Here is a 24,733-nt window from a genome sequence, read left to right on the forward strand (position 1 = left end):
TTTATTGTTCTCCCATCTCTCTGATACAGAGTGGGATTAATTATAATACATTAAATTAGTTTTTTATTTTTTTTCTAATTTGCTATTAGTTCTAAGTTAGTATAAGAATTAATAGTCCTTCCACCTTGCGAGGTGAGAATGGAGGCAGAGACTATGGGGGGCGGTAGTCCTCTGAAAGATGTCCGCACACGATTGTACCATGCGGCTTCGCCTGGGCCTTGGGTTGTTTACTTTCGGCAGAAAGTGAAAAGTCTAGACTTTCTCTGCATTAAGCGAGATTTGACGCGTCGTTTTACGAAGCTTGATTTTAGTCAGATCAACAGGAACAAGCTACGAATCACCGCACCTACGTATCAGGTGGCGAACGAAATTGCTAAAGACAAGGCGTACAATGTAGAATATTTAGTTTATGTCCCCTCGCGGGAGGTCGAAATCGAAGGTGTGATCAACGCAGCGAGCCTGACTTGCAAGGATGGACTTGCGGGAAAAGGCCGCTTAAAGAACGCAATGGAGTCTACCGTGGATATTCTGGATTGCAAGGAATTGCACTCAGCAACCATGGTAGATGGCAAAAGGTATATCCTAAGTCAGGCTCGCTTCGGGTGACGTTTGCCGGTTCGATTCTCCCAAAATATGTCGATTTAGAGAATATGTTGTTTCCGGTGCGTCTTTTGTACCAAGGGTATTTAATTGTACCAATTGCAAACAACTTGGTCACACTGCCGAGTTTTGTGACAACAAAACACGTTGTGGTAAATGTTTCGAAAAGACATCAGGAGGAATCCTGCCAGCAACAAGCCACAAAATGTGCTTATTGCGGTATGGCTCCTGCCCATGGTTTGCAAGATTGCCCGGTGTACAGAAAGCGCACCCAAAAGTGAAGCGCTCGTTGGTACAGCGCTCCAAGCAGACTTATGCGGAAATGGTTAAAGCGCAAGACACATCCGCCGATACCACTGCAAAGGCTGCTATTTCAGCTACCGTTCAAGTAAGTGATTATTATGATTCCATATGCATTGACGAATTGGACTCTGACACAGCTGATATGGATGATTCTACGGAGGTACACGTGCCCGAAAAGAGGAAGCAACCGTCTTCCCAGGGATCGCGCCATAAGAAATCAAAAGTCATCCATAAAAGCTTGCCCAAATCTGAAGGCAATGGGGATTATTTAAAATCGAAGCAACCTGTCTTCACTGTTCCTTTGGATCCATCTTGCAGCAAGACATTCCCGCCATTGCCCAAAACCGATGTTTCCAAGAAACATCCGGCTAGGAAGAATCAATGAAAGAAAACTTCAATTCGTTCTTCCCAAAAAAGTACTCCGTCCAAGCGAGGATTGATCTCCTTTAAGGACCTTGTGGACCGTTTTTGAATTTATTCAATATTCCGAATTCATTGAGGCCAATCATTGACCTCTTTATACCAACAGTGGAAAGTTATCTGAAGCAAATGACTGTTTCATGGCCCTTCTTGCAGGAATTGTATCTTTCGATGGATAATACGGCTATTACACAAGATACAATCACTGTGCTGCAGTGGAACTGTCATAGTCTTAAAAATAAATTAGACGTGTTCAAGTTTTTGATTCGCAATTCCGATTGTGACATATTTGCACTCTGTGAAACATGGCTTTCTTCTGAAGATGAAATCAACTTCCACGATTTTAACATTATTCGCCAAGATCGGGATGATCATTATGGTGCCGTTCTTTTGGGGATCAAAAAATGCTACTCCTTCTACAGAATTCCCATTCCGACTGTTCTCGGCTTAGAAATCGTCGCATGCCAAGTAAATGTGAAGAATAAAGATCTTTGCATAGTTTCAGTGTACATTCCTCCAAATGCCTCTCTTAATCGTCGATATCTTTGGAGCGCAGTCTCCCTCCTATCATCTCCAGTATTGATATTGGGTGATATGAACGCACATGGTATTGGATGGGGCGAAACATATGACGATTATAGAGCGCCTATTTTCTATGATCTGTGTGACGATTTCAATTTGAATATTTTAAACACTGGTGAAGTAACTCGAATAGGACCAAATGGTCAACAAAGCCGTATTGATCTGTCTTTATGCTCAAATTCACTATCGTTAGATTGCACGTGGAAGGTTATCCAAGATCCCCACGGTAGTGACCATATGCCGATAGTTACCACAATTAAAAGTAGCTATCAACAATCTGAGCCAGTTAATGTTCCTTTCGACCTCACGAAGAACATTGACTGGCAAAAATTTGCATCGGCGGTAAATATTGGTATTGAATCAACTGATGTTCTTCCACCGCTGGATGAATATCAATTCCTTACCGAATTAATAAAAAAAAGCGCACTAGAAGCTCAGAAACGACGCGTTCCAAGTACATCCGTCATAAGAAGACCAGCCACTCCTGGTTGGGATGATGAATGTACTAAGTTGTATTCTGAGAAATCTGATGCCTTCAAGGCTTTCCGTAAACACGGAAGGTCTGAGCTTTTCGAAGAGTATTTGAGGCTTGAAAGAAAGCTCAAAAATCTTCTCAAGGCTAAAAAACGTAGCTACTGGCGACGTTTTGTCGAGGGACTATCGCGAGAAACCTTAATGACAATACTTTGGAAAACGGCCCGCAACATGCGGAACCGCACTTCCACCAACGAGAGTGAAGAATACTCCAATCTATGGATATTCAACTTCGCAAAAAAGGTCTGTCCAGATTCCGTACCAGCAGAACCGCTATTTCGAGAATCAGTCAATGATCCCGGTTCTTTGGGTGGACCATTCACAATGCTGGAACTATCTATGTCTCTTCTTTCATCGAATAACTCTGCTCCGGGATGCGATAACATCAAATTCAATCTTCTGAAAAACCTCCCAGATATCGCAAAAAGACGATTACTTGACCTGTACAACTGTTTCATGGAGTACAACATTGTGCCACCTGAATGGCGACAGGTCAAAGTAAAAGCTATTCAAAAGCCTGGGAAACCAGCGTCTAATCACAATTCATACCGACCGATTGCCATGCTATCATGCATGAGAAAATTATTGGAGAAAATGATCCTTTCAAGAATCGACCATTGGGTCGAGCAAAATGCATTACTGTCAAATACTCAGTTTGGATTTCGTAAAGGTAAAGGAACAAACGATTGTTTAGCGTTGCTTTCTTCAGATATACAACTGGCTTTTTGCGCTATAAGGAGCAATTGGCTTCAGTATTCTTGGATATTAAGTGCGCTTTTGATTCAGTTTCCATTGAAGTACTGTCAGACAATCTGCACAGTAATGGGCTACCCGTATTTTTAAATAATTTCTTGTACAATTTGTTGGCAGAAAAACAAATGAACTTCACACTCGGCACTCTGACAACTTCCAGAAATAGTTACATGGGCCTTCCCCAAGGTTCATGTTTAAGTCCCTTGCTTTATAATTTCTATGTCAAAGATATTGACAATTGTTTGGAAGGACAATGCACGCTCAGACAACTTGCAGATGATGCCGTGGTCTCTCTAAGAGGTCCATGTGCAGCTGTCTTGCAAGGACCATTGCAAAGTACCCTGGATAATCTGACTGTTTGGGCCAGACATCTAGGGATCGAGTTTTCACCGCAAAAAAACTCAGTTGGTTGTGTTTTCTAAGAAGCGGTATCCTGCCCAACTGAAACTCAAGCTGTTGAATGATGACATCAACCAATCTTTATCTTCTAAATACCTTGGGGTCGTGTTTGATTCCAAATGTACCTGGAAACTCCACATTGAGTATTTGATACAAAAATGCCGGAAAAGGATCAATTTTCTACGTTCTATCTCCGGAACATGGTAGGGGGCTCACCCGGAAGACCTCATCAAACTCTATAGAACGACTATTCTCTCTGTTTTAGAGTATGGCTCCTTCTGCTTCCTCTCAGCAGCTGATTGCCACCTGATCAAATTGGAACGAATTCAGTATCGTTGTTTGCGTATTGCCCTTGGCTGCATGCATTCAACGCATAACATGAGCCTGGAGGTGCTTGCTGGAGTCACTCCTTTAAAGCACCGTTACTGGGAGCTCTCACTTAGAATACTAATCAAATGTGGGACAAGTAACACACTTGTCTTACATAACTTCGATAATATGCTTGAACTAACATGTCGTTCAAGATTCCTGAGAGTTTATCTCAACTACATATCATCAGATCTTTGTCTTCCGTGTTATAATCCACCTCGAGTTCACTTCACCAACGACAGTTCCTCAATTGTATACGATCTGTCCATGAAACATGCTATTCAAGGAGTACCAGATCATCTTCGACAAATATCTATTCCCTCCCTTTTTTCAGAAAAATATGAACATGTCAATTGCAACAACAGATATTTCACTGATGGTTCTCGCATCAACGGATCCACTGGCTTCGGTGTTTTCAATGTGACTTCAACCACCTTCCAAAAACTTCAGGAACCGTGTTCGGTTTATGTTGCTGAGCTGGCAGCAATTAACTTCGCTTTGGGGATAATTTCCAATCAGCCCGTAGACCATTATTTCATCTTCTCGGATAGTCTTAGTTCTATCGAGGCACTCCGGTCGATGAAACCTGTTAAGCACGCATCTTACTTTCTTACAAACATAAGAGAGCAGATGCGTGTTTTGGTCGAAAGATCATTCAAGATTACCTTTGTTTGGGTCCCTTCTCGCTGCTCAATCAACGGCAATGAGAATGCAGACTCGCTGGCAAAGGTGGGCGCACAGGAAGGTGAGGTTTATGATAGACAATTCTCGAGCAACGAGTTTTTCCCATTAGTCCGCCAGAGTACTCTTCAAAGTTGGCAAAATAATTGGACACACAACGAACTTGGACGGTGGCTATTTTCTATAGTTCCAAAAGTTTCTGGGCGAGCGTGGTTCAGAGGTGAGGACTTAAGTCGAGGCTTCATTCGCATGATGTCGAGACTTAAGTCTAATCACTATTCACTAAACGCACATCTGTACAGAATAAACCTTGTCGATAGCAACTTATGTAGGTGCGGAGCCGGTTATGATGACATCGATCACGTAGTTTGGTCCTGCTCGGAAAATGACGCCTCCAGAGAGCAATTATTGGATACCCTAGTGGCCCGAGGTAAACAACCCTTCAGGGAAGTTCGAGGTGTTTTGGGAGATCGTGATGTGGTCTATATGCAGGCCATTTATAGTTTTCTTTGTGCTTCTGATATCAAAATCTAATAGTCTTTTTTTCTTTCTTCAAAGTTTTTTTTTTGTGTTTAGTCTCTGCTTTCTGTTCCGTAGAGCACCATAGCTCTGCCATCCGGAAGATGCTCCCAGTCGAACCATTCCTCGAGCACGACGACACGCCACATCGTCCCTGGCGCCAAATACCCGGATGAGAAGCTGAAATTCCCTGATCCCAAATCCTTAGCCCTGTCCATCCTTAAACATTGTAAACTAACCTCGAGTCACCACGAGTACGCTGGCTTCTACCCCTCTCTTACTAACTGAAAAATTAAATGATATTGTTTGTATATATCACAAAGAACCATGGCTCCGTAAAGTGTTATACACGCCTGAGCCTACCAAATAAACGAACTTGGAAAAAAAAATTCATTACTGCTGGGCAAAATAGATGCTTTAAGACATGGATTTCACCAGCATCGTATCTTATATATTATGTTGGGAATGGCATATTTCAAATTAACTATAACTTTATTTAAAAGTCGATGTATAGGTAGCTTATAAGCTCAGGACACTCATTAATAATAATATCAATAAAAGAGCAGCACACGGATACATTATAAGATGTCATTTTATATTTAAAGACTCAATCACCGTATGATCAAATTTGGTTGAATCATTTAAATTCACCAAGATATCATCGAATAAGCTGCCGAAGTCTTAAAAAAGTTTATTTTTACTCGCTACATGGAAATCATCCAATTGTATCGCTTATGGTAACAGATCGTGGAGTTAAATCCAAAATTAATTATGAAATTACGATTTTAAGCTATCTTTTTTTCAATATTCAATCAGAAGTACTCTACGGGGTTGAAAAGCTGTTTTTATGTTCGGTACCTTAACATGCACCTTGAACTTTTAGAATTTGACTGTGAATGATTGGCTTCAAAAATATTACTCTTAATGATAGACCTGAGACAATAATCGAGCTTTAAAACAAATTAAAGTTGAAGACATACTAAATTTGAATTATGTCATTCCTAACATTTGTCGTTTTTTCTATATGTTTACATCTGTTTTCATCATTTACCGACTGAATTTTCCCAAATTAATCGTATGTCTTGCTCGATTTCGATTATCTATCATATATAAGATACGATGCCGGTGAAACATACAAATTAAAGCATCTATTTTGCCCAGCAGCATTGAATTGTTAAATAGCAATGTTCTTACCTCTCACTTGTTCGCCATTTTGACCAAAACGTGGTTTAATTTCAAAACATTGAATGTTCAAGTAGCGGATGTTTATTATTATAAATATAATCATGAAAAAAACATATTAAAATACATTAATCGTGTTTATAATAAGAAATTTAATAGAAAAAAAAATCGCTGTACGCTCAATTTTGTCATATCTAATAGGCGTATTTTGAGATTATTTTCAAATAAATGAACTTTAGAAAAAAAATTTCAACCATTTTATGTACTCATACATACATACATTGAATATTGAAATGTTTTAAAATCAACCGAGCCAACTATTTAATTTCATTTGAAATTTTCGAGTGTAGTCAACAAATCCATACTGTACGCTCAATTTTGAGAGTGACTGTACCTGGTTTACCACCAGGGTGACAAAAATCTATGTTTGCAGATAACACGGGCCTTTCCGCCAAAGGGCGAAGCCTTCGTGTAATTTGTAATAGATTGCAAAAAAGTTTTGATATTTTCTCCACTTAATTGTAAAAATGGAAAATTTTCCCGAATGCTTCCAAAACTCAGCTTAAAATGATTCTGAAGTTGCATCTGTGGTATAGTACCAATAAACTTCATTGAATTTCTGATACTGAGACATTGCAACAAATGACCAACAAAATAATTTCCAATTTAAGACAAAAATCGTTGCAATCTTCGATTGGAAAGATTAGCTCCTTGTACTCTTAGTATAGTTAAGTTTAGTTTAATTTGAAACGACTGGTATTACGGCGAATGTGAGCAGTTAGTAGAAGAGAAGAATGCAGCATGGGCGAGATTGCTGCAACACCGCACGAGGGCGAACGAGGCACGATATAAACAGGCGCGGAACAGACAAAACTCGATTTTAAGGAGGAGAAAGCGTCAGCAGGAAGATCGAGACCGTGAAGAAACGGAGCAACTATACCGCGCTAATATCACACGAAAGATCTATGAGAAGCTGAACCGTTCACGTAAGGGCCACGTGCCACAGCCTGATATGTGTAAGGACATAAACGGGAACCTTCTTACGAACGAGCGTGAGGTGATCCAAAGGTGGCGGCAGCACTACGAAGAGCACCTGAATGGCGATGTGACAGACGAAGATGGCGGTATGGTGATGGACCTGGGGGAACGCGCGCAGGACATAATTCTACCGGCTCCGGGCCTCCAGGAAATCCAGGAGGAGATTGGCCGGCTGAAGAACAACAAAGCCCCTGGTGTTGACCAACTACCAGGAGAGCTATTTGAACACGGTGGTGAGGCACTGGCTTGAGCGTTGCACTGGGGGTCATTACCAAGATTTGGGAGGAGGAAGTTTTGCCACATGAGTGGATGGAAGGTGTCGTGTGTCTCATCTACAAAAAGGGCGATAAGCTGGATTGTAGCAACTACCGCGCAATCACATTGCTGATCGCTGCCTACAAGGTACTCTCCCAAATTTTATGCCGTCGACTACCACCAATTGCAAGGGAGCTCGTGGGGTATTACCAGGCGGGTTTTATGGGCGAACGCTCCACCACGGACCAGGTGTTCGCCATCCGCCAAGTACTGCCGCGAATACAACGTGCCGACACATCATCTATTCATTGACTTCAAAGCCGCATATGATACAATCAATCGGGACCAGCTATAGCAGCTAATGCACGAACACGGATTTCCGGATAAACTGACACGGTTGATCAAAGCGACGATGGATCGAGTGATGTGCGTAGTTCGAGTTTCAGGGGCATTCTCGAGTCCCTTCGAAACGCGCAGAAGGTTACGGCAAGGTGATGGTCTTTCGTGTCTGCTATTCAACATTGCTTTGGAAGGGGTAATACGAAGGGCAGGGATTGACACCAGTGGTATAATTTTCAATAAGTCCGTCCAGCTATTTGGTTTCGCCGACGACATAAATATTATGGCACGTAACTTTGAAAAGATGGAGGAAGCCTACATCAGACTGAAGAGGGAAGCCAAGCGGATCGGACTAGTTATCAACACGTCGAAGACGAAGTACATGATAGGAATAGGATCAAGAGAAGACAATGTGAGCCACCCATCGCGAGTTGTCATCGGTGGTGACGAAATCGAGGTGGTAGAAGAATTTGAGTACTTGGGCTCACTGATGACTGCCGAATATGATAACAGCAGAGAAATTCGGAGACGCATAGTGGCTGGAAATCGTACTTACGTTGGACTTCGCAAGACGCTCCGATCGAATAGAGTTCGCCGCCGTACCAAACTGACAATCTTCAAAACGCTCATTAGACCGGTAGTCCTCTACGGACACGAGACCTGGACGATGCTCGTGGGGGACCAACGCGCACTCGGAGTTTTCGAAAGGAAAGTGCTGCGTACCATCTATGGTGGGGTGCAGATGGCGGACGGTACGTGGAGGAGGCGAATGAACCACGAGTTGCATCAGCTGTTGGGAGAACCATCCATCGTTCACACCGCGAAAATCGGACGACTGCGGTGGGCTGGGTACGTAGCCAGAATGTCGGACAATAACCCTGTAAAAATGGTTCTCGACAACGATCCGACGGGCACAAGAAGGCGAGTTGCGCAGCGGGCAAGGTGGATCGATCAGGTGGAAGATGACTTGCGGACCCTCCGTAGACTGCGTGGTTCGCGACGTGTAGCCATGGACCGAGCCGAATGGAGAAGACTCTTATATACCGCACAGGCCACTCCGGCCTTAGTCTGAATAAATAATAATAAATAATATTAGTTTAATTTAAAAACATTGTAATTCCTACATGGTTCAATTCAACCAGACTGCCAGAGGCAATTGAAATGTATTAATAGTAACTAAAAATGTATCATTGCAAATAAGGATGATAGTGTTAAGAAAACACGGAACACCTAGTCTAAGAGATATATGCATGTACAGTATCCCCCCGCTGATCCGACAAATGTATTGTCGGCGTAGCACCAAGTTAGAATTCGGAAGTCGGGACTTCCGAACCGAACTTTCTTCCGAAGTTTTATTTGTCAAACTAATTGATGCGTTGTTAAGCGCATCTTTAGGCGAATCCAGCGCACTACTTCCGAAGTTGGGAAAGTTGCCTGTATCTGGAGAAAAATCCAACTTCGGTATAAAAAGCGGTATAAATTTATTCCGGATAGACAATATGGCCGGACTATCGAGGTTTCTCTCGTTAATCCGACTGTCAAATCCATACAAATGAACCAGAACAAAATCACAGCACGAATTTGAAAACTGACAGCATAATGTGTTTAAATGGGTGTTGATACTTTTTAATCCGGAAAATTCCGAATTAGCGAGTTCCGGATGTCGTATCCCAAAGAAGTCCGCCGATGCGAGCGTTGCAAAAGTCGTCAATAAACTGAAAGTACTACACCGGACTAACGAGTCGTCGGACTAGCGAGGTCCGGATAAGCGTGGGGGGATACTGTATTAGATAATTAGCAATTAAAAGTAGAAAAAAAAACAAACTAAAAGGTTACAAAACGAGTAGTTCGATTTTCATGATGTTCTTTCTGCTTTTTCTTTCGCTGACATCAACATTATGGCATGTCACTTTGAAAAGATATAAAAATCCTTTATGGAACGTACACACGGTCAAAGAGTTTGACCAACATAGACTCCACCTCTCGTTTATTCAAATATCTATCAAGTTTTACTTACAGCGACACGAACAATCAATTTATTCGACCAGCAATATCACACACGAACGACCGAAGCGCCAACTTGAGCATCAACCATCAAAAAATATATGAGGGTTTGTGCAACTTCACTACAAATGCTCAAACATGTTCGGCGAACCTTGACACCACCCCCGACAACTCAAACCAAAATCAAACCGTTTTAATTTTTTCCAACCGAGCCGCCAACTGTCAAATGGTTGTTCGAACAACTTCATACACGTCCAAACAAAGCAGCAACCGAAGGGTTTTCTTGGGGGCGGAGTGGCAAAATGGTAAATGCATCATAAAAGATTCATGATTACCCTTGAAAAATTGAAAAATGCTCCTTAAAAAAGGGATCAGTTTACATTGAATGACTACCTTGCATAAAACACAACGCGCGTTGCGTTGCATTATTCTTTCTTAGTGATTCAAGCAACGAAGAAAGGATTTCAATAAAGCAGTCTAACGTTAACCATTGATGAGTACGCATCTACATTTATTATGGCAGTGATGACTGCCCTAAATATTCAATGGTTTTACAACTTCTCCGGAAGCTCCTCCAGGAGTTCTTCTAGGAATTTCTCCAAAAGTGCCTCCATGAATTCTTCCGCTATTTCCTTCAAAAATTCTTCCAGGAGTTTTTTTTTATATTCTTTTTTTAAGTTTATCACAGGTTCTTCCAGAAATTCATATATGAAAGCTTCAGGATGATTGCTCAGAAACTCCCCGAGAAGTCTTACCCATAGATTTAGTCCTAAAATTCTCTCTGGGAGTTCCTTCGAAAACTCCTTCAAGAACACTTCATAAATTACTTAGCAAACTCGACAGAAATTAACACGAGGACTCTTCAGATCCGCGGCTACAAAGTAAGACCATGCTGAAGGTGACTGGGTTCGATTCCCGGTCCGGGCTAGGCAATTTTCGGGTTGAAGATTTTCTCGACTTCCCTGAGATATACAAATGCAAAAATATTAACTTGGCGTAGAAACCTTGCAGTTAACAAATTACGCGCATTCCTCTGAGAACTCTTACAGAAATTCAAATCCTTAAATTTCTCCAAGGATTTCCCCGGGATAGTGGTTCACAAGTAAATTATTATGGAAAATTATTATCCGGATTTTTTAAGGTATGGAGCGGGACCATTTGGGCAGCACCCCCTATTCCCGTCCACAACGTTAATAACTCAACCGCGTTCCAACCAAATGGCTTGATTGTTTATACAGCACTAGATATCGACAGGAACTAACCATGTACTAAAAAACAAGTAATTCGGTTGTAATGCGCTCGAGTAATGAACGTTACTGACGGGAATAGGGGGTACTGCCCAAATGGTTCTCTACCCTATTCTTCCGATTGTACACTGAACCGAAGCTTCCACCCTAAAACGACTGATACGCGTATTGCCTCTGCCCTTTAACGATTATCATTCGGTTTCTGGATGATGCTCATTCGATTGTTTCAAAGGATGACAAGCATTCATAGGAGAGTCATATGGTAACCGAGTTATTTTTCATTCGGAAACGAAGGGCATAGCAAACGATAATCGAATGAGATAAAGATGAAAAACAAAATAATGGTATTTGAAGAATGGTGGAGAGAAAATCTGTTCTTATCGGAATTTCAGCTAGTTAGAGGAGAATAAACAAAACTTCGAAAAACATTAATTTTTTATCTACATATTTCTGCGCCTATATTCCTAATAATTTACTAGACGCCAACGGTGATGTCCGGGGAATGGAAGCGGCGGTCGCGGAAAGGAATTGACAATCGCGACACGGAAATAATGACACATTCTCGTCGTTTTTGAATTGCCATCACTGGAAGGTAACCAATAGAAATCAAAAGGAATTGTTAGTGGAATAGTGGAATCTACTTGAGATATTTTATTTTCGATTGATTGATTGTATGGCTTGTATCCACTATCCACCACTGGCACTACAATACAGAACACTCGTTTTAGGGTGAAGCTAGAGTAAACGCGACGATCGATGCGACGCGACTCACGTAAAAGAATAACAATCATTATCAACAGGCTGTCAAATTGCACTGTCGCGTCGCGTTTACTCTGGCGGGCACCTTAGGCTAACTAATATTTCCGCGGACATCCGTAATTCTGGTGTGATGATCTCCGATCAGCCGATCGTGAGGCAGTCTCGAAGCACTACACGAATTCTTCGAATCATTCTGTTGAAACATAGGGTATCTGTTCCTATATCAATAACAATAAGGCTATGCGCATATGAAATGCATTGATTTCTTACCCAATAATCAAGAAACATGAGAATAATTATGCTCGGCTCATGTAATTTTTAATTGAAAACAATTTGGTAACTTCAAAAATGAAATTTTCATCACATTATAGAAGTATTTAGCTAAAAAACATCATCACCGCCATGCATCTATTTCAATAACATTCAAAAACAGTTAATCCTATGCCTGTACCTATATCAATAATACTGTTTCCAACATAAAATACGCACACTATTACTTGTGTGTATACGTAACGATATGATCGCAGTGATGCCGAATTCTTCAATGTTTTGTATTTGAGTTGAAATATAATTACAAAATTGCTGTTTTTGTTGCAGTTTTCCATCTTATCAGTTCAATTTTGTGTTTGTCATAATTAATCTTTTCGATATAATTTATTTTACAAACATAAGAGTTGAATTTCACAGTGAAAGTTCATTCAAGCGCTTTGAAATAAAAATCTAGGTCGGCAACCCTTGAGAGTACTGCAAGCCATGTAAACAGTTTGGAATACGGACAAGGATAATTTAGAAATTGCTCGATATAAACCTATATCAAACTATAGGAAATCGTGTTGGTTTTTAAAATATAATTATATTCATAGTGAAAATGTGATGTGCTTTATGTGCTGTGAAGTGAATTTTGAAGAGATAGAATTGTTTTAGCTTGAAATTGAGTGGAAAACAACGGCGTGAAAACAGATCAATCTGCTAGTAGCAATCGAGCAGTGCATCAAACCATTAGTTCAGAGGTAGGAAAATGAAAATAAAAGTGCTTTATAATTTTATCTTCTAATAATTTGATTCTTGTGAATTAAAACATTACTCAAACAAAATCTTGAATGATATTCCAAACATTCAAGAATGTGTACCATCCATTATTGTGTACATACGTTGTGAGAAATTGTAAAAAAAATGATTTTTTTATTTGGTTTATCGACGGTTAAGATTAATATACGGGCTGTTATTAATATGGGAACAGATACCCTACACACTATGTTGATTATTCAATTCAAAGAAAATCACTTGTAAAAATATTTGAATCTCGTGATTCAGTCGTGGTTCAAATCTGCAGAAAATAGAACTGAGCGGTATAACAAACTGACAGCCCCGAACGATTTGAATCACTGCTGATTTTACTCTAACAACTAAAATTAATTCCAATTCCGTATGATATTCGTTGTAGGACTGGAGCAAAGAATTTTACATTCCATTTTGGACTGATTTTTATTTACCAGAGTGTAGTATGAAGAACAAATGAAGGTGCACATGATAATCAAAACAAAATCACCCGGTTTTGAGCTGACGTGCTTCTTCATTTGTGATGAACAGACATACGTTAAATTTTGTCATACGGAAATGGTCTGAGTGGTTCTGATATTCCGGCGGATGCCAAAAAAGACGCTTCAAAGCTTACGTTTTCTTCCAGTGTACTTCCTTCACCGATGCGATCGCCTTAGATACGTCCACAATAGGTAGAGGGATGTTATAAACTCACTTTTGCACTACCGAACAAGGGAACTAAATCCGCGATGAGACACAGCACCCACGTCTGGCTCGTTCAAGTTATCGGCACGAAATAAAAAAAAAATGAAGATTGTAGAAGCTTTAAAAGGAATAAATATTAAGCTAACTAGCCTTATCAACTTTCTTCATGTTCCTCAAAACGTTCTGAATGCTCTACGATTTTGGCAGCCACAATACTTCAATTTGTCATTTATCGTGCACTCCGGATTATTGTTGTTTTCAGAAGTTATGAGATCAAAATCCCAAAACAACGTAAACCTCCCTCTTTAATGTATTTATTTATGTATATGATTAGATCAACAACTATAAGCTCATTTAGCCCCAATGATTTTATTTCTTATCTACATACATTCAAAACATTGAAACAATTAAAACGAATACACTCAACCTTAACATCGAAAAACAGTCAAAGCGTTCTGCTACATGATTCAGGGCTTCCAGTAATTTGTGCAATGATGCACAAACTATCGAAACAGCAACCCTGCAGGCCACGTTGATTCCATTCCTGCCCTTTCTTCATACATCCAATCAACGCCAACGTTGAATGGTAACGTCTAATAACGTCTAATTCATTATTCAATTGTTAATTGCAATCAAGTTAAGTGACGCTAAATTTAGACAGAATTCGGCCAATATTGTTAAGAACATTTGGAAAAACGATTATCCCAAAGTTTTAATTGAAAAGACGATTAGAGATGCAACACACAATGCATACAACACGTTAACAAATGAAAACACCCCTGAAGAACGCAAGTACGTGTCGGCACCTTACAAACCAGACCTAGGGGAAAATAGCTTTATAATTAGTTCAATTTTATAACATAAAACTTGCATTCAAACCAATAGACAAAATTAAAGATAACGTATTTACAAAACTTAAAGATAAAATAATAAAAACTAAAAGAACGAATGTAGTTTATGACATACAATGTGCACTGTGCGAGAATAATACATACATAGGACAGACTAGTCAATTCTTAAGTAAAAGATTAGTTCAACAAAAAAAACTCAAATACTAGACGAGATACCTAGAACAGACACAAGACTTATAGCAGAAACCTTTTATATTAAAATTAGAGGAGAAGGGAATACAGCGAATTAACAGAGAGATTCCATCAGATTCAGATCGGCGTAAAATAGTCTGATTGAAACATTTATAACAACAAAACAACTATAGCCTAAAACGACTGATCAACAAAACAAAAGCAGAAAAGTAATGGGGGTAGACTTTCTCTATAGCATGTAAGTTATCATTAATTAAAATGTTGTATCTATAACTAAAAAATAAACATTTAAGGATCCGCTGATGATGACCGAACGTATTAGTAAGTATAATCGCCCGGTAACTGCTTAATTTTATTAATGTTCACCGAAAAAAGCCGATGAAAATAATCCATGAGAAATACGTAAGCGGAGATGAAGACGCTACAGAGATTGATTATGATGATTTGTTGCATGTGTTATCGGTCGGTATTGAAATCCGACCGGTATTGAGATCCGAACATGATCGGTCGGTATTGCAATCGCGTGAAACGTGCCGAAACTGTTCCGGTCAAGAAGACCAGTCGCGTTTGTGGGCGTATGGAGAAAAGTGCTAGTGTGCCGTTGGCGGAGTTGACGCGAACCCGCACTTTGAGAGAACTCAAAGAACTCGAAGAGTGGAATTGACTGGAGGAGCTTGAAGAGGAGTACCAGCGATGGACCTTGGAGCCTGAGCGGAAGAGAATAGTCCGCCGGAAGAAGATTATCGATCTGGATGGGAACGTTGGAGATTTTTTGCTCGACAATGACGAATTTCCGGAATTAGGGGATACTGCGAAGGCTGATGTGGAAGAAAGTGCACTGGAAGATCTGTTTCCGAAAAATAAGTATTGAAACAACGTGAAGCCGCAGAAGTTACGCAAACCGGAAATGAAGAGAGATTAGGACAGCCGTTTGTGGAATCTTGCTCAGATACCCGGTGTCAGACTTCCCCGGCCATCGTTTGAAAACGATGTGAATACCCGTTCTTCGGAAGATGAGTTCGATGTCGTTCCAGAGAGAGTCACTACAAGAGTGGAAGCAACGTGAACAGGTCCGTCGCGATTGCAGATTACTTCAAGGCAAGAGATCTCAAAGCAACTGCCGCGGTTCAGTGGTGCCGCCGAAGAGTGGCTAATGTTTATTAGTGTGTATGTGCAGGCGATCAAGTAGTGTGGTTTTACCAATGCCGAGAACCTGGTCCGTCTGCAAGAAGCTCTCCAAGGCAAGGCGTTGGACGCAGTACGAAACCGCCTTCTCTTACCTGAAAATGTACCGTTGATCATCGAGCAGCTACGGAAAAGATTCGGGAATCCAGAGATTCTATCAACAAGATTGGTTAACAGGATCCAGAAATTGGAAGGAGCTAAAGCTGAAAGCCTAGTGTCGGTGATAGAGTTTGGCAGTGTAGTTGAAGAATTCACTCAGCATATCAAGGCTGCGGAATTGACTGATCATTTTAAAAATCCTATTCTGATGCAGAGCTTGATTTAGAAGTTACCATCGTACTATGCCATGGAGTCGGTGGAGTACAAGCGACGCGCGCAGTCGATTGATTTGGAAATCTTCGGAGGATTTATGGAAGGTCTTGCGGAAAAGGCGCTTGAAGCTACCTTTGAAAAGGCGGAGGTACAAGAATAGGCCAAGAAAAACGATAAGCCGAAAGTAAAAGGATTCGTCCAAGCAACAGACGGAGGAAATATTTCGTTGGCCGCTCAGCTATGTCTGTCGGATGTGGTGAGGAAACCGGAGCAATAGTTTCAACCACGTACATAATTTGAAAAAAAAAATGTAGTTGAGATAGACTCTAAGGAATCTTGAAGACAAGTCAGTTCAAGCATTTTATCGAAGTTATCTACGACAAGTGTGTTACTTGTTCCACATTTGATGAGTATTCTAAGTGAGAGCCCCCGGTAACGGTGCTTTAAAGGAGTGGCTCCAGCAAGCACCTCCAGGCTCATGTTATGCGCTGAATGCATACAGCCATGGGTAATACGCAAACAACGATACTGAATTCGTTCCAACTTGATCAGGTGCTGAGAGGAAGCAGAAGGAGCCATACTCTAAAACAGAGAGAATAGTCGTTCTTTAGAGTTTGATGGGGTCTTCCGGGTGAGCACCCATCATGTTCCGGAGATAGAACGTAGAAAACTTACCCTTTTCCGGCATTTTTGTATCAAATACTCAAAATGGAATTCTCAAGTACATTTAGAATCAAACACGACCCCAAGGTATTTAGAAGATAAAGATTAATTGATGTCATCATTCAATAGCTTTAGTTTCAGTTGAGCAGGGTACCGCTTCCTAGTAAACACAACCAGCTGAGTTTTTTTTGCGGTGAAAACTCGATCCCCAAATGTCTGGCCCAAACAGTCAGATTGTCTAGGGTACTTTGCAATGGACCTGCAAGTTGTCTGAGCGTGCATAGTCCTTCCAAACAATTCATTGAGGCCAATATCTTTAACATAGAAATTATAAAGCAAGGGACTTAAACATGATCCTTGGGGAAGGCCCATGTAGCTATTTCTGGAAGTTGTCAGTGTGCCGAGTGTGAAGTTTGTTTGTTTTTCTGACTGCAAATTGTACAAGAAGTTATTTAAAATAACAAATAATCCACTACTGTGCAGATTGCCTGACAGTACTTCTATGGAAACTGAATCAAAACCCCTTATATCCTAAAATACTGAAGCCAATTGCTCCTTGTGCGCAAAGGCCAGCTGTATAGCTGAAGAGAACAATGCTAGACAATCGTTTACAATCGTTCCTCTACCTTTTCGAAATCCAAACTGAGTATTTGAGAGTAATGCATTTTGCTCGACCCAATGGCCAATTCCAATAATTTTCTCATGCATGATAGCATGGCAATCGGTATGAATTGTGATCAGACGCTGGTTTCCCAGGCTTTTGAATAGCTATTACTTTAACCTGTCGTCATTCAGGTGGCAGTTGTACAGGTCAAGTAATCGTCTTTTTGCGATATCTGGGAGATTTTTTAGAAGATTTAATTTGATGTTATCGGATCCCGGAGCAGTGTTTTTCGATTATAGAAGAGATATAGAAAGTTCTAGCATTGAGAATGGTCCATCCAAAGAACCGGGATCAGTGACTGATTCTCGAAATAGCGGCTCTGCTGGTACGGAATCTGGACAAACCTTTTTTGCGACGTTGAATATCCATCGATTGGAGAAGAATATCAGTTGATTCAATACCAATTTATACCGCCGATGCAAATTTTTGCCAGTCAATGTTCTTCGTGAGGTCGAGAGAAACATTAACTGGCTCAGATTGTCATATCGGCATATGAAAAAGAAAAAGTAAAGAAGACAGGGACACCGTCTTCGACCAGAGGTCGTACAGGCTGAACACTTAACACCTAGCATGAGGCAACGGACATGACACATAACACCTAGTGGACCAGTGGAGGATTTTTCGATCATGAAAAGTTTCCTCCTTACCGGGGCGCGAATCGAACCCACACTTCATAGCACATGCGTCTAGACGATTGACGTCGCTATCCGCACGGCCACGAAGCCCACCCACCATGTGGAGGTGTTGGCTTGACAAATGGATTGCGAGTGATTTGACTATGCGTCCAATTTGGAAATTTCGAGCTCATTCAGTAGCCGCTAGGTTGCGAAGGCCGGCGGAGGTCCTTCGTAGCTTAGTTGGTTAAAGCACTAGTTTAGCGTACTGAGGGTCGTGGGTTCGAGTCCCATCGAAGGGAAAGTGGTTACCTCCAATACATTTTTTAAATCAATATCTTCCACATAATGTACACATTCACATATGAGTTTTCACAACGTCTAATTTATTTTTAAGACTATGACAGTTCCACTGCAGCACAGTGATTGTATCATCGGTATTGGTCGTATTATCCATCGAAAGATACAATTTCTGCAAGAAGGGGCCATGAAACAGTCAATTGCTTCAGATAACTTTCAATGGTTAGAATAAAGAGGTCAATGATAGGCCTCAATGAATTCGGATCAAATCCTCAAGGATCAAGCCTCAATGAAACAAATTCAAAAAACGGTCCACAAGGTCATTCAAGAAGATCAATCCTCGCTTGGACGGAAAACTTCCATACATCGGATTTAGGCAATGGTGGGAATGTCTTACTGCAACTTGGATCAAAAAAAGGAGTAGGGACAGATTATTCCGGGATTTTAAATAAACTCTCATTACTTTCAGATTTTGGCAAGCTTTTATGGATGATTTTTGCTCTCTTACGATAGTTTTATTTTCGTGGCTTGTTATAATTGGAAGAGGTTTTTGCCTCTCTTTTATCGTTGTTCGTTATCTATTGAGAGCGATTTCTGCGAACCCTGAGTGGTTCAGTGAATTTCACAAATAGACCTGTGCAGCAGTTCATCGAATTCACTCACCCGATGGATTTTGACGTTTGAGCGGGTCGTCTTCTCGAACAAAAGGTAATTTTGGGTTCATTATGCGACCCGCTAAAACGTCATAATTTCTTGGGGGAGTTCATTTTGTGTAAGTCTATCACGCACGGATGGTACACAATAACTGAAAACGTCCAATTTGCACGGAGAGAGTCCAGAATTAACTTTTTATTATAATAGATTTGATTGCAGACGTCGCAATTTTGAAAATAGAAAAACGTGAAAAAGAGTAGACACATTTCAACACCTGAAATGTTTGGTTACTAAGGTGGCTCGAAAAACACTTTCGAATTTTTTGATGGGTCGCTCTCTTATTCGGTTCTATTTGATGCCCTGATGCCAAATCGGTTAACGTTTGGGCGATGCTAAACTCGTTGGAAGTTTATATGGAAAAATGTATGCAGAAACACCCAAAAACAGTGATTTGTAGTTAAACGGAACAATTTAATATGAAGTACTATAATACTCATTCAGTTCTTGTAGAATTTAACACAGAATGTAATGCTGAAAACCGAGATTAGAGATTATTAGGCAAAAAAATAGCATTTTACTGGAGTATTGTATGAGTGAATTTATTTCTTTTCAAAGGTAAAAGAAACGAATTTTGCTCAAACCTCACTTCAGAGAAATTCTTCACTCAAAATAATGTTTACTTAGAAGCTACTTGAAAACATATGCAAATATTTTCCATGTAGTTTCGGGTGCAAGCGTTAAATGATTTATTAGTGATGGCACTCATTATTCTTAATTCACTAGAAAATAAAATAAAATTTAAGTGAATTTTCGTTTGGCCATGTACTTAAATTTTAGGTGAAACTTCGATATTTTTTTTTCTATATTATCCCTGTAGTTGATATCCCGTTCACAAGAAGCGGACGAGGGCAAAAAAAAGGAGTAGAATATTAATTCACACTCATATTTTTTTGCAAATCGTACTCATAATTCTTCTGCAAAATTTTTCATTAGCGATATTGTTAATAAACATACATTTCGCTCTGAGAACCCCACTCATATTTTTCATACATTCATTTTGAGTAGAATTCACTAGAAAAGTATAAAGATATTATTTTCTATGTTTGCTAATGAATTCCACTACATTTCTTATTAAGATGCACTTGTGATTTGAGTAAATTTTATTTGATTCCAGTAAGGCCGATGATAGTTTCGATTTTGAAAGTCTACGTGACTTTTCATAGTGGAAATTAAGTGACAATTATTTTGAGTGTAATAACTTCGCCGGGCAGACACTAATCTTTTCGCGGTTTTCAGCATAACATTCTGTATAAAATACTTTAAGATCTGCATGCGTATCATGGTTCTTCATCATAAAGTTTGCCGTCTAACTGGCAGTTAGTAACTGCAAATGACTGTTTTTGGATGTTTCTGCATACATTTTTGCATACAAACTGCCAACGAGCTTAGCACCGCCCAAAGGTTGACCGATTTGGCTGAAATTTTGTCCGGAGCATCAGGGCATCAAATATAATCTAATAAGAGGGCGGTCCATAAAAAATAGAAAAAAGTTTTTCCATACTAATTTGAGCCACCCTGGTTACTGTCTTCTGTTGTTTAATAAAATTTTGGTTTTTGTTTTTTTTTATTTTCAGAGAGCTGCTTTCACATGAAAATATAACATTCAACGATAACGGAACTCTCTCTACGAAACCTAGTCATCCTCTTGTTTTCCAAGAACATTTGTCTGGCGGTCATAAAGAAGAAGATCTTTTCTATTTGCCGAACATTGCATTACTGGTAAGATATGCGAGAAAAAGAACAGTTCAGATAAAGACTTACTTGAATTTAAATAGACCTATGTAATTCATTTTATTCTATTACAAATTAAAATTGGACAAAGCAGTGAATCGTCATATTATCGATTGGTGTAACTACAGGCAAGGATGGTTTTTATCATTTAGTTACATGGGTACGATTAGATAAATTCGTAGTAGATATCAAAATTTCAATAATTCAGTTCTTTACTGCAATTAACGCTTTTACTTGGTTACCTGTGGAGTTTAAACAATGGAGTGTTTAAACTCTTTAGAAAGAATATTGAACCACAGCTTTATCTTAAACCATATATTGGCCCCTGAAATGAGTTATTGACAAACTATTAAATGACCAAACCCAATTCACTATACGAATGAAATCATTCCTGACTACAGTCGGGGAATTTAGTTCCATCTGGCAACCCTATAACAAGAGACGGAGTGAAACACTTTAGAAATTGCAACGTATAAAAGGCACGGCAGGCAGGACTGCAAAGGCAACAACTTTTTGCTTGCTTTTATGAATGAAAAATGTAAACAATTACAATTGAAACCGTTGTTGACGGTTTGATCGGAAACAACATGGCGTCTTCGCCGATTTCTTATTTTAGTATTTCTAGTCAATCTAGGGCCAAACTATCCCCACGACTACTGCTTCACATGAGTATTGCAAATAGAGGTAATAAACTATTGAGGACGATTGTCACTGCGGTTCCCTTTGTTATCGTCCCCAAACATGTTGGGTACCTGTCTGTCAAAACGTACTGATTTTTCCTTCGTTGACATTTAGTGCCTTATCCTCACCAGCAAAAGATGTTTCGCCAGTGACGACAGCGACAATCTTCCTCTATAATTTATTACCTCTATTGTATTGCACATATCTCGGTTTCTGATCATAGGTCTGTAAAGATTGTTATCGCGTTCAGAAGATAATTTATTTTTCTATTTTAATTCCATGTTGAATTCCGTTTATTAGAACTATAGAGTAAAAATCTACAAGGGACAGTCCTATAATTGGCTGTACGAACTATAGACGTAGAATGTGAGCTAATATAAACTACCTGTGCACCACCCCACACTCCCGTAAATAAAATAAAATAATTCCAACTTAGTCAATTTTAATTTCGTTCACATATTTCCTACATAGGGTATAAGGCTCAAACCTTAGCCTATTATGCTGTGGTTGAGCACATTTATCGATTTAAATATTCACATATTAAAGATCTTACCGAAATTATGCCACCAAACGGCTTTCTTACTTTTGGTTATTACGCTAAGTATTCCAAACAACAATAATGGTTCAAAATTTATTATTTAATCCATCAAAAGTTTTGTGCGAAATGGACTTAACGTTTGGTCAATTTTCATAATCTCGGCTACCCTACTTAAGTGGTTGCTTAAAGAAGCATTGATAAATATCTCTCTACAAAACGATGTATTATTGTTGAATTATTGATTAATTTGCATGATGAGCCAACGTTGCATCCAGGCCTAACATTACCTCCCGTTACCCCATGTCTTATTTTTGATTTTGAATTCTAGAAAAAGGATTTTTTTGCGGAAAATTGTGAATTTAAAACGTAATAAAATCTTATTGAGGCATGACAATGAAAAGATAAGTCTATGCAATAGAGTGGGGCGTAGTTGTATGGGAAAACGCCAATCATCCAATCAAGTGAAATCAAGTTTTTTTTCTGATTCGTTTTGGGGCCTAATCAACTGTACAAAACTGGGCTCGATTGGTTACGTCCCCGCTTTCCGAATCGCGTTTGAAATTTATATGAAGATTAGAATGGAAGAACGTACTTTTTTGCATTTTTGCTCCTGTCGGTTTCAATTCATCGCCAATCACATCACTCAATACGTTTGCATATAGCCTGAAAAATGCCGAAAAACTTTACTGAAGAAGGTACGTTGGTGACAGGTCTACAAAAACATGTTATAACGTTTCAAAGATGGATTGTTCAAACTTAAAGACACTATAAACAAAGACGCGAAATCTGATCCAGAAAAACAAATTAACCGGCAATCCCGAATGCGCAAAACAGCTGATGTTGAATAAATTTTTCAAATTTGTTCATTAAATTTACATTGTTTAAAAATATTGAATTTGTATCGCGTTCATTAACCCAAATCGGGTTGTGAATTCATTATAAACAAGAAAAGTTCATTTTAACCTTTTGTTGAGGTCTATTAGACCAAAATCACCAAAAAATAACTAAATAATAATTAAAGCATGTCTTTGAAATGGGTCTCACCAAATGTAAAGCGCGATTTTTTTTAAATGACAGGACTCTTGATGCTTGATTGGAATGGCACTGACAGTAAATTTGTAATTATTCTAATTGAAACATTTCATGTCTTGTTTATAGTGTCTTAATTCAAACAGTGTGCAAGAAATCAATGTTTCTACCAGCACTACCGGGCAGCCTGATTCTTACTTTGAGGAATGATTCCGAATAACTCCAATTAGCTCCCAAGCCCTATAAGATCAATAATTTTGAAATAACACTCAGTAAAATTATTAGTCCATGTAGTTCGGCAGTGCTGGCAGAATAACCGATTTTTGCATATGGCTTGTGCAATCAAATTTCGAAGCGTTAAAACTTTTTTTTGCGAACATTCCAGCAAAGTTCTTCGGCATTCTTTGGGCTATTGGGTTAATGCAATTTGCCACTTGATTCACGATGAACTGAAATCTCTAGGAGTAGAAATGAAAAAATGTACGATTTTCCATACTTATTCCCATACAAACTTCAAACGCGATGCGGGAATGCCAGGAAACAACTTCTGTGGACCCCCGGTAATATGACCGCTTTTAATCTGAATGCTTTTTAATTTGAGCCCCGTCCGTTTGAACATCGTTCAAATTATAAATGGTTCAAACGTCATTTAACACGTGGAATCGAGAATAGAAAGATGGAACATCGTGAAACGGAACGCAGAACCAGAACAAACCAGCAAAGAGAGCAGCCAGAAAACAGTTCTTCTGATGCAAATAAAGTATTCGGTATTCGGGCCCAAATTCTGCACAGTGGTTGCACGAATGGTTTATAAAAATTGATTTGAAGCAAAGACCATGATGCCCCACTCCAACTATGCAACGTACACACCAGTCAAGCAGTTTGACGAACATTGACTCCGCCCCTAAGAAAACGCTTCGATTGCTGCTTTGTTTGAACGTGTGTGAAGTTGTTCGAACAATCATTTGACAGTTGGCGGCTCGGTTGGAAAAAAATAAAACGGTTTGATTTTGGTTTGAGTAGTCGGGGGCGGAGTCAAGGTTCGCCAATGTTTGAGCATTTGTAGTGAAGTTACACAAACCCTCTTATATTTTTTTTGATGGTTGGTGCTCAAGTTGTCGCTTCGGTCGGTCGTGTGTGAATAAATTGATTGTTCGTGCCGCTGTTGGAAAAACTTGATGGATGTTTGAATAAACGAGAGGAGGATGGGCTGCAGTCAACTCCACCTCTTCGATCGATACGCCGTAGACCTCCAGCGTAATATCGTCAGCGAAGCCGACGATTACCACGCCCACCGTGAACTTCAACCTCAAGACACCGTCATACATGACGTTCCATAACACTGGACCCAGTATGGAACTTTGCGGAACCCCTGAGGTTATATCAACGAACTGCCGCCCGCCTCAGTGTCGTATACCAGTACTCGATTCTGGAAGTAGCTTCCGAAAATCTTGTACAGGTACGCGGGAATTCCAAGACGCAGGAGCGCATCTGCAATAGCTGCCCAACTGACACTATTGAATGCATTC

At 39.7% G+C, this 24,733-nt stretch overlaps 1 protein-coding gene across 5 annotated transcripts in view; it reads left to right on the forward strand.

The window, feature by feature from the left end:
- Window positions 1-24,733, forward strand: part of LOC134211763 (scavenger receptor class B member 1) — a 305,460-nt gene that overhangs the window by 86,240 nt on the left and 194,487 nt on the right. For all 5 annotated transcript variants that reach the window (XM_062688980.1, XM_062688976.1, XM_062688979.1 and 2 more), the window contains exon 4: window positions 20,800-20,944. In XM_062688980.1, coding sequence (XP_062544964.1) covers window positions 20,800-20,944 — 145 coding nt within the window. The remainder of the gene's footprint in view (window positions 1-20,799; window positions 20,945-24,733) is intronic.

Source organism: Armigeres subalbatus, chromosome 2 (genome assembly GCF_024139115.2).
Source record: "Armigeres subalbatus isolate Guangzhou_Male chromosome 2, GZ_Asu_2, whole genome shotgun sequence".
Classification (NCBI taxonomy): Eukaryota; Metazoa; Arthropoda; class Insecta; order Diptera; family Culicidae; genus Armigeres; species Armigeres subalbatus.